This window comes from Rhinopithecus bieti, unplaced genomic scaffold (assembly GCF_001698545.2).
Source record: "Rhinopithecus bieti isolate Rb0 unplaced genomic scaffold, ASM169854v2 scaffold_39586, whole genome shotgun sequence".
In the NCBI taxonomy this organism is placed as follows: Eukaryota; Metazoa; Chordata; class Mammalia; order Primates; family Cercopithecidae; genus Rhinopithecus; species Rhinopithecus bieti.
This window is the reverse complement of record NW_016816842.1, coordinates 2,463,495-2,474,896: the sequence shown is the minus strand read 5'-3', so window position 1 is coordinate 2,474,896 and position 11,402 is coordinate 2,463,495. Positions and strand designations below refer to the sequence as shown.

Sequence of the window (11,402 nt, the reverse complement as noted above, 5' to 3'; positions counted from 1 at the left end):
CCGCAGACTGCTGTGTTAACAATGAGGGAGGCTCCGTGGGCGTGGGACCTTGCCGGCCAGGTGAGGGATATATTCTTCTGGTGTGCCCGTTGCTTAAAGCGCGGTATTGGGGTGGGAGTTACCCGATTTTCCAGGTGTTGTGTGTCTCAGTTCCCCTGGCTAGGAAAAGGGATTCCCTTCCCCCTTGCACTTCCCAGGTGAGGCAATGCCTCGCCCTGCTTCAGCTCTCGCTGGTCAGGCTGCAGCAGCTGACCAGCACCAATTGTCCGGCACTCCCTAGTGAGATGTCCCCAGTACCTCAGTTGAAAATGCAGAAATCACCGGTCTTCTGTGTTGCTCGCGCTGGGAGTTGGAGACTGGAGCTGTTCCTATTCGGCCATCTTGCTCCGCCCCCCATCCATTCTTATATTTTACTCTCTGGACTGTTACAATTTTATATTAGAAATACCTGTTTCTTTTCCTGTAACCCTAATCATCTTTCATTTTTATATTTTGAACAGTGTTATTTACTTGTCTACTACACCGGCTGGAGGAATGTCAAATCTTTTTTGACTTTTGGCTTAATCTGTCTATGCAACATGTATCTCTATGAACTGCGCAACCTCTGGCAGCTTTTCTTTCATGTGACTGTGGGAGCATTTGTTACACTACAGATCTGGCTAAGGCAAGCCCAGGGCAAGGCTCCCGATTATGATGTCTGACACCATCCTTCAGATCTATTGCCTTGGCTTCAGGGGGAAAAGGAGGGAACATATCATAACTGCCACTGTGATGAAGAAGCTGTTCCCCACAGAGGAGAAGCTCTGCTTTCTTTCTCTCCAGCTTTCCTTTTTTAAAATCAGCATGGCGTGCCTGTGAGCATGGAAGACCTTCTAGGAAAAGTCCTCTCAGAAGAATGTTGGCCATGAGATTATCATTCAGAGGAGAAGATTTCTCTCTTCAAGGCCGTAACAGTGGAAGAACAGTCGTATGCCATTGGAAGACTTGGCCAGCCATCCTGAATCCTTCCTGAAGAGTTCAGAAAATAGATGTGGTATTGCTCTGAGGACCAGGCAGGAGGAACTCTACAATCTGAGTTTGCCTTTGTGAGGCATTAGTATAGACCAAATAAAAAACTGCAGAAATTGGAAAGTTTATGTTTTAAATAAATGACTGTGATAAATATCAGATTTTACATTGTTGCAATGTGCAAATATTTTCTTTGCTTTGAAATATTTTGATATTTATCTGGTATCAATATAGACATCAGATTTGCACATTTATGATACTAAGAGTTTATAAAGTCCAAGATGGTGTGAAATTGGTTCTTTTACTTTTATATTTTGCTTGAATCTTAACTCTGGAAATCACCTGATGTAGAAGAAGGCTGTGATGAGCCTTCTTCTTCTTGGAACATCACAAGTATTGAAAATACAGTAATGGATGTTTCCTTTCTAATCCACGTTTATTGTTTCTTTTGAAATCACGTCTAAAAACTATGACTCATTAGACTATAGCCGTTGTTTCCCAAACTTCAGTCTCTTGAGTACTACTTGTATTATTTTCTTAATATTTATCTTTTAAATTTTAAAGTTTTTTTAAAAAACGAATCCTGCTACAAGTGGAAAACCAGTATCAGTTTGCCGTAAATAAAAGGTAACCACAAAATAAATAAGACCAACACAAAGAATGTTTTTCAGTTCTAGCTAGAAACTAATGCCTAGAAAGGCTCCGAATCTTAGGCTCTTTCTTTGTGGCAGTGAGGGAGATGTTACCAGCACCAGCATGAGGCACTGTCTCTGGAATAGTCAGAGGATGAAAGGAAACTGTAAAGGGAATGACATTCTCACTGTGATTCAGCATTATTCTGTGTTGTGCACCACTTAAAGACATCTTGTGTGCCACCGGTAGCGTGGGTCCTGCACTATGGAAATGCTTAACTGTACTAAGAATCAGAAGGTAGCTTTCCTAGCAACCTATTATTTTATGGCTTTGAGGAATTAAGCCCCTAGTATCTGAGATAACTTACTTGCGTTTTGATAACGTTTTAAAGATTGTTTAAGCAGTTATGAATTAATAATATAGGAAGCACAGTTTGATTCCATTAGCAAAATCTATAACTCATGGTTTTGGAAGTCATCTTCATGAGTGATTTTCCTTTGTTTTTTAAAGAAAATATTTCAAACAAGGAATTTAAAGGATGCTGAAATTGGATATCATCCAGAAAAACAGATCCCATTACATTTGTAATTGTTGTTACTGGGCATATTTATTAAGTAGAAGAAATAGTCCAGAGGGTAAAGTTAGTGAACTGTCTTGTTTGCGTGAACCAGTATTTGTGAATATGTCTAGAACTGTAAAATCTTGCTTAACTAGAACCTTAGTCTGCACCCTCCTTTTAGGAGAATGAGGTAAAAGAAGACAGTAAGCTTATGATATCAGGGATTCATGTAAAACAGGAAACTATAGTTTGCTCCAGTTTTCTGCTCTAGCAAAACTATGCATATTCTGAGAGATACCCCAAGGCATCACAATATCCTGAATCATCAGAACACCATTGAATTGTGTTGGGCATTTTGTAGCCAGGAAAGTGAAGTGGTTCAATTTAGAAAGGTTTTCAAGCCAGGCACGGTGGCTCACGCCTGTAATCCCAGCACGTTGGGAGGCTTAGGCAGGCAGATCACTTGAGTCTGGGAGTTTGAGAACCAGCCTGGCCAACATGGTGAAACCTCATCTCTACTAAAAATACAAAAATTAACTGGGCACAGTGGCGCGTCCCTTTAGTCCCAGCTACTTGGGAGGCTGAGGCAGGAGAATTGCTTGAACCCAGGAGGTAGAAGTTGCAGTGAGCCAAGATCATACCACTGCACTCCAGCCTGGCCAACAGAGCGAGACTTTGTCTCAAAAAAAAAAAAAAAAAGGTTTTCTAAACTGAGGTTAAAACAGAGTTTTCTTGTAAATAGGGAAGTTGGAGATTCTGGTTGAGATTTGGCTCTGTATTGACACAGCTCACACTGGTTTGGTTCAGGGGCTACCTCCTTGTCATTGAATTGACCAGTTACAATGTTTGGTATTCAGATACATTCAGCAAGCACACTTGAAAACTACTCACCAACTATTTTTAAAGGCTTACTTTGTTTTTGTTTTTATTTTTTCACTGGCTATTTTGAATAAGAGGATGTTTACATCTTAATGTAAAAAAATGAAAACAGGTATAAATGTTTTATGTATACAAATGTTTTCTTTCATTATTTGGTGGCTGTATCTCCATGTTTCTATCATTTCCCCACCTGGATCATGTTGCCAAAAAAGAACTGAATTTAGAAAAAGAAATTGGTGTAAAGAAGTCCTGGCCAGGCACGGTGGCTCATGCCTGTAATCCCAGCACTTTGGGAGCTCGAGGTGGGTGGATCATGAGGTTAGGAGTTCGAGACCAGTCTGGCCAACATAGTGAAACCCCATCTCTACTAAAAATACCAAAAAAATAAGCTGGGTGTGGTGGCGGGCACCTGTAGTACCAGCTACTTGGGAGGCTGTGGTAGGAGAATCGCTTGAATCCGGGAGGCAGAGGTTGCAGTGAGCTGAGATCGCACCATTGTACTCCAGCCTGGGTGACGGAGTGAGACTGTCTCAAAAAAAAGTCCTTAGGCTCTTTAGAAAGAATCACATTAGGCCTCCACGGTGTATGATCTTATGTTTTATATTGCACTTTTACTTCTAAGAACAAGCCTGAGTTTACCTCCTCATAGTGAGTTTTGTAGCATAGGAGCTACAGTAGTAGCTGCCCTCATTCTAAGGGAGAGGACACAGAGGTGATGAGATGGTAATGACTTACCCAGTTCACATAGCTAAGCACACACAACCCTGATCTATCTAGTGCAGGGCTCTTTGCACTAGCATGGAACTAATGAAGGTGACCAGTGTTATATTCAGGGAATATGACTGTTCTTGGTAAAGCCAAGGAATTGAGGGGTTCTGAAATTGGTGAGTACAGGCCTGCTGCTGGGATATTTTATCCTAAGAGGTGCATTTTAATTTAGATAATTCCTCAATACTGCTTTTTGATTAAGGTATACCATGAGAGCAAAGATACCCTCTTTTATATACTCAAAATAATTGCAATATTTGCTTCCTTTTTTTGGTCTGTATTTGAAATGTATTTACATTAATACCTGGCCTCTTTCCCAAAAGCACTTGAAGCAGCATACCAAGAAAAGACATATACAACCATGTTAATGAAATATGAACAGAAAAGGAAGAAAAACAAATGAAAATTGAAAGGAGGGTTTACATACATTATTGTATGTAAAATTTGATTCTGGAACTTTCTGGAACCAAGGCTAAGGGAAGGGAAAGAAGTTACGCACTGCCCCATCAGTAGGTCAGAAGCATACCAGTTCCTTAAGGGGAGCCTTTCCTGATGCTTTCCAGTAAAGGTGTTCTCACTGGGGTCCTGTGAAGTGCTAAAATGAACAGAATTCTCGATTTACACACATGTACATGTTATGATTGTGCCTTGGATCCTTACCTTGTGCCAGCTTTCAAAGGCTTCCATTTCAGGGTTTGGGGGATTTGTGTAGGTGTGGTTAATAAAGGATTTTGTTTTCATAAGAATCCTAAGCTGAAAACAAGTATTAAGCTTGAAAATTATTTGAGATAAATGCCTTAAGACATGGAGAACCTTTACCCAATTTTGTAATTAGCACATTTATATTGCAGTAAATGTGGTCTTCACAGCGGAATCTAGTGTGGAGAGATGGATGGCTCCATTTCTGTTAAGCCGCGTGTGGAACTCCATTAGACTCCTACTTTGTAAGGGCTCCACAGAGACCAAAAGTTTGTCATAAGGGACCTAACCTCCATGGCTCCTGAGGTCAGCTGCTCCCCTAAAAGACAATTGCTTGGCCTTTATTTCAAAAGGTTTACTAAGTCACCTAAGGCTGTACTCTGAGCTGTTGGGTTTCCAAGAAACTCAACAAAGTGTATTGTGTGTGTGTACACCTTTCTTGTTACTATTTTTTTTTTTTTTTTTTTTTTTTTTTTTTTTTTTTGAGATGGAGTCTTGCTCTGTCGCCCAGGCTAGAGTGCAGTGGCCGGATCTCAGCTCACTGCAAGCTCCACCTCCCAGGTTCACGCCATTCTCCTGCCTCAGCCTCCCGAGTAGCTGGGACTACAGGCGCCCGCCACCTCGCCCGGCTAGTTTTTTTGTATTTTTTAGTAGAGACGGGGTTTCACCGTGTTAGCCAAGATGGTCTCGATCTCCTGACCTCATGATCCGCCTGTCTCGGCCTCCCAAAGTGCTGGGATTACAGGCTTGAGCCACCGCACCCGGCCCCTTGTTACTATTTTAATAGACTTTTTGGCTCACGGTAAGAGTTAGAACTTCTGTGGAGTGTGTGGTAAAAGAACACATACATTCAAGAGCAGCCACCACTCAAAACCACGTTGAACACTTAGCCTTACCACAAGTTATAGGTCACTCTTTAGGGCCACATTCTTTGTCTATGTTCAAGGCTTTATAGTATTTTTCTGCCTTATTATCTCTAAGGAACCAAAGTCTTTCTCCCTAAAATTGCTGTGGTACAGTAAGATCTGATTTTAGGGTTAAATTGACTTTAGCAATATCCTCACTAAAAGTTAACAAAAGAAACCTGGCTCTAAGGGTTATGACTGAGTTTGTGTGAGAGGGCTGAGTCCGCTGAGAATGCACTCTGAGCATTACCTATGTAAGGTTGGAGGTGTCTGATCATTAGTGTTCTGGGGCTGCTGTTGAATGTTGGCAGATTGCAGTCTCCTGTTTAAGCATTGAGGTTTTCAAAGAGAAAAACTGGCTGCCACTCTTGCAATGTCTCTTTCTTGAGTGGCCAAGTTTTCTAGGTTATTTAGCAGATGAAATCAAAAGAAACGTGGAAACGCTGTGGTTGGAAGCCACATGGTGCGCGTCCTCCTGCTTGTTAACGGTGAGTGGTGTTGATGCGTAGGCATTCAGGTTTCTTCTGCGTTGGCAATGCTGATGTGTAATCAGTCGTCTCAGCACAATTGGGGGTTTTAGGAAACTGAGAGATCAGCCTTAGTTCTCAGAGTTTTTGAAATCAATGTGCTAGCCTTATGAATCGTTCCTTGTGTTTCCTTGGCAACAAACAGTATTTTCAGCCCAAACCCACCCACAGTTTACATTCACCCCTTTCTCCTGCTTCTCACAGCATAGCTATACAAGCATCACCCAACAGAAAGCACATTCAGGCGCCATCTGACAACAGGAAGCAGGACTCAGGCATTCCACTCCCCATTTGCTCCTGGTGTCCCCTCCCCAGCTCTGCCTTGCTTGCTTACCTTCTTTGTGCCAGCACTTTTCTTTGAGGTTGGGTTGCAAAGGATCTTACCTAAAGATGAACAAACTATTTCACCCTTGCACTTTGAATTCCTCCAGTGCCTAGGACTAATGAGGAGAATGTTTATTAGCTCATTTTTTGGGCCAGTGCTGGCTTCTCCGTAGTTAATCCTTATGGCAGCATGAGGTGGAGCGGGAGGCACTATATCATTTTCATTTGAGGAAACCAAGACTTAGGTCAGGAACTTGTCTTTGTGTGGTGTGACACTTAGTGGTGGATGTGAAGTGGTGGATGTGAAGTTCAGATTTGGAGTTTGGGTTTACATCGCTGAAAAGTTGGTGCTCATTTTCCTATGCCGCAGTGCATCTCAGGAACTTCTTAGGGAATGTGTGTGTTACAACAGCTGGGTTCTTACTGTTTTAGCAGCAGTGTGAACAGATGAAGCAGACATGAAGGGGGAAATGGCAATGTATACTGTGTGACAGGCACTATGGTAAGCTTGTCATCTTCACTGAAAGCATTTATGAAGGTTTTCTCTTTTAAAAATGAGCCACCTGGGCCATGAAGAAGTTAAGTGACTTGACCACAATCACAGCCTAACCCAAGTGGTAGCATCAGGATTTCAGTCCGGATCTGACTCAGAACTCAGATGAGTTCTTAACTACCATGTGATTTTAAGCTGGATAACATGGAAATACGTTTAAATATATAAGGAATATATATACAGGTAATAAGAGATCAGGTCAGTGCTAACTCCTACAGTATAGATGTCCCAGTTTGAATAAAATAGTTTCCTAAAATCTCTACATTTATAACAATGACATAGGACAGATGGCTGCAAGAGGTATGGTGAAGCCTATCTATACCTTAGCTATTGGGGTAAGAAGTATACATTTTAGTAGTTGTACTAAAACTAACATATAAATTAATGGCTCTTGATAAGGAAAATAAAAGCATTATTGGTGATTTGGGTGTTACAAACGTTGTTTTTCCTAGCAAAATGCCAGAATAGGTTGATTGTTTGACTTGACATCATTTCATGGGAATTCTGTTAGGTGATTAGGGAATTTGTGATCCCTCTGAAAACATTAACCAAAAAGTAGGAGAGAACTTTTCACAGTGTAAAACAGTGTTGACGAGTTTGGAGCCAGAATCATCCCTGGCTCTTTCTTTTACTAGCATGGTGACCTCAGCAAATTACTTAAATCTTTCTGCCTCAATTTCCTCAGATGTAAAGTGGAGATAATAATCGTACCTTTGGCAAAGCCGTGTTCTGATGATTGTGTAAATGTAAAGCACTTAGAGGCTGGCACAGCAAGTGCTAGGAAAGCATTTGCCACCACGTTGTGGTCTTCCTTGTTGCAGTTAAAGGTAGAAAGAGTCTTTTAAATTGCAGATGCCCCCGAATGTCAAATCATTGCACAAAACTTTTCAGAAGCCACCACTTAAGTAAGAATCCCATTGAAATAGCTAGCAGGCAGGCGCTTGTGGGCAGACTTCTGGGCAGGGCACCGGAGGTGCATCCAGAAAGAAGGGGGGGTTGAAGGACTCACATTTGCCAAATGCCTGCTGTATGCCAGGTGCTTTGCCCACCTTAACAAAGTCCTCCCGAGGGAAGGAAGCAGGATGAAGCCCCATGTCACACACCTGGGAGTGGTAGGCTGTGCTCACCAGTACCTGCAGAGTCTCTCAGGCACTGGGGTGCTGGTGAGTGAGGGAGGTGCCTCTAGGAACCCTGCCCTATCCAGTGTGGAACCAGCATTTTGGTCCCAACACACCTGACTTGGAACATTCGAATCTGATCTACAGTTTGCTCATGGATGGCGGCAGCCCTCGTGCCCACACTCTAAGGGCCCTCGTGAGTGTGCACACGTGTTGATGGGAAGGTGAGGGGTGTGGGGAGGTAGCCACAGCCTTCAGCTGCAGTATCATGCAGATGCTGGGGACGTGAGAGCTAAAAGGCGCTCTTAAATTGCACAAATGCAACATGGCTTTTAAAAGAATCCGAGGCAAAAGGCACCCTCCAAAAAAACCCATGTGAGCTGGGAGGGGACTGCCACTATGGCTAACAAAGTGGGGAAGCAATTTTGCAAAATAAGAAAACTAGTGTCGGGCTAACCAGAGATGCTGACAAACCTGATTCCAGGCAGATCTAAATTAGAAATCGGTCAAGGGAAAACACAGTGGTAGTCTCCCTTATGGATTCCAGTGAGAATTCTTTAAATTCATGGTCCTGACGGAGTAGCAGTAGGAGAGAGAGGCCCTGGGGATGCATAGGCCCTCAGTGGTTCCGCTCTGCTCACTGGACACTCAGGCGGGTGAGGTTGGGCGCTAGGAATCCCGTGGGGACAGGATGCCTGCCTACTTGGCTCTCAACCCTAGGTGAATCTTATCGTCTTCACCGTCTTCCTCCCCTACCCTCTCTGGACCCTCTGCTTGCTCTGTGAACCTGGATTGATCTCCAGTCACCCCTCACTCCTGAATGGGGCCCTTGAAGGGAGAGGCCTCTGGCTGTGCTGATGTCGTGAACGCTGCTGGGCTGGACTGGTGTCTGCAGGAGGACAAAGCAAAGGCTGGTTCTGACTTTGGTTTGAAGGTGATTTTCCCACAGATCCCCCTTGGCACGATGCTTTTACCTCATTTGTCTGTGCCTTTGGCTGTAATCTTAACGTCTTAATTACATTGTGTTTACATTTGCACGGTACATGTGGTCTAGCACTTGAAGACTGGATGAAGAGTTACACAAATATTTAGACTCAGGGAGTGCTAATGGAGGGAGAGAGCCTGGAGACCAGCCGCTTCAGTGCCCTCATTTGCCTTTGCTCATGTCCGTCTCATCAAGCAGGGACCCTACAGGTGGGAAAGAAAGATGGCGAGAGGACAGCCAATATCACATTTTCCTTCCCAAGACAGGGATGAAAAGCCACCAAGATGGCTTTTGTGAAAATCTGGAAGGACGAGAAAAGCCCAGTTTAGTCATCGGATCTCATTTCATCTATTGTTAATCTTGACGAGTAGTGAGCCCACTGTTCCTGCCAAGCTCTTTAGTACCCAGCTAGATGGGCACCCTGAACAGAAGTGCTTCTGGGCTAGTGCCATAGGGACTGCTCTGAGTACCAGGGTGGCCTCAGGCAAGACTCCAGTCTTTTCTCAAATGGCTTCCCAGGCCTGAGGAGGTACAGGTGAGAAAACGTATATGGAAGCTCTCTACACACCATGAAGTTCATCCAAATGGAGCAGGATGGTCTCTCTGGTCTGCTGTGCCCAACCCCTCCCCAACCCATAAATAGCAGCAGCCCTTCCAACTCTCCTTCTGATCCCGTGCTCAGTGTTGGGGGCCCTGCGGTGGGCAGCCAGGGCCAGCATAGCCAAGCCCTGTCAGTTCCCTTCCCTCTGAAGGTGAACTGGGCAGCATTTGTTCTCTGTAGTGTGTGATTTGGATTTAGACAAATTCAGAAACTGCCGGATTTCAGAGTGTGTTTGTCACTGCCATTGTCGTTCTCTTGTTCAGGCAGCAGTGAGAATCTGCTCAGCACTTGTGAGCACTATATGCTGAAATGCCTGAGAAGGCTTTCCTCCCTGCAGGGCCCTGGACTCAGCACCTTTTTCAGGCTTCAGGGAGCTCATATCCCACTGATGGACAGCTCGTGGGCATCGCAGCACTATGGAAAACCCGCAGCTCCTGGCGTCATTTACATGCCACTCAGGTAATTTCGCTTTTGGAAAAGTTCTGTGAAAGTATTTCTAACTTTGAATGTCTTAAAAGTTACATGGCTAGCTGGTGAATATTTATTTTCAGCCTCTCCAATGCACCAGGATTCACTGTCTTCCCACTGATTAGCTGCTACACTCAAATCATCACCATGTTGGCTGAAGTCTGGTCTTGGTTTTAGTGATGTGTGCTGTCAGTGGGCATTAAAGTGGTGTTCAAAACTCACCCTACCTATCAAAAGCATCTTTTCAAATAAATTGTTAATTACTATTCTAGATATGAATATGCCTTTGGAAAAAAGTAGACCCTCATAAGGGAGGAACAAGTAAGTTCTCTGGGACTAGCTCAGTGGGGATGGAGTTGGAAAGGGCTTTTGAAGGTTTTGAGTTGCATTTCCTTGGTGTCTACACAGGCGGTTTCATGGAGGCTGCCTGAGGGCCTAGTCTCTACCGGCCACAGCAGAGTGGAAGTTGTTTAGGAGCTGAGGTTCCCACTTAGGCCAATTGGCCCCTAAAGTTTGAACATGTAATCATTTGGTCTCCTTTTCTAATGAATGTACTCCAGCATGAAAACTTCTCAGAGTAAAAGTCACACCTCAATAAAATGACATCTTTCACCAGGCACGTTGAGGTCCTAATGATGTCTACCTTCTTTGGAGCAGGAGGCCACATGCCCAGGACTGTCACATCTATGTCCCCACATGGCTATTGGTCAGTGAAGCTGTGAAATCTTTCACTGTTCCCTTTATTTACACCTGTGTTCAACTTCACGTGAGCAGCCCCCTCTGAATTTCTTTCCTTAACCCAAATATAAGCTGGCATTTGATGGCACAGCAGGCGGGAAGTGCTGACAGGGGCCCCTGCCTCCCCTACCACCTCTCCCTTCCTCTCAGTGGGGAGAGGAGTCCTAGGCCTGCAGGAGGTCCCCTGCATGGGGTTTGATGGCAGACGGGCCTGCTCTGAAACTCATCTCTGTTCATTACCAGCTGTGTGGCCTTATGCAAATAACTCAACCTCTCTGTGCCTCAGTTCCTTCATCGGTACGATTAAATGCGATAATGTTTGTATGGCGCATATCCCAGTGTGGCACACAGAGAGTGCCATCATTATTAGCTATGCAGTCAAATCAGTTCACTTCTGGCCTGCAGCCTGTCCGCACTCACCTGCCTGGGTTCTTCCCATTATCTGTGTTCCATGCCTGTGTTTTCACCTTTCTTTCTTGTGGCATATAAACATGTTTGGCCCATCTGTTTAGAGCATCCTTCCCTGGACCTGGTCTTTTCTGTTCTGATGCTGGATTTTGTATCCCCTTCACTCCTGGTCCCTACTCAGCCCTTGTTCCTCAGCCTCCTGTCCTGGGTGCATCTGCTCCCCAGCCCC

At 44.2% G+C, this 11,402-nt stretch overlaps 1 protein-coding gene across 6 annotated transcripts in view; it reads left to right on the top strand.

The window, feature by feature from the left end:
* Positions 1 to 10,262, top strand: part of SEC22A (SEC22 homolog A, vesicle trafficking protein) — an 89,025-nt gene extending 78,763 nt beyond the window's left edge. For 4 of the 6 annotated variants that reach the window (XM_017855337.1, XM_017855339.1, XM_017855340.1 and 1 more), the window contains exons 8-9: positions 9,897 to 10,018; positions 10,111 to 10,260. In XM_017855337.1, the coding sequence (XP_017710826.1) occupies positions 9,897 to 10,018; positions 10,111 to 10,204 (216 nt within the window). In that variant the 3' untranslated portion in view covers positions 10,205 to 10,260. Of the gene's footprint in view, positions 1 to 500; positions 1,586 to 9,896; positions 10,019 to 10,110 lie in introns of those variants that run through there. The other 2 variants (XM_017855341.1, XM_017855342.1) reach the window with 2 other exon arrangements.
* The last annotated feature ends 1,140 nt before the right edge of the window (positions 10,263 to 11,402 follow it).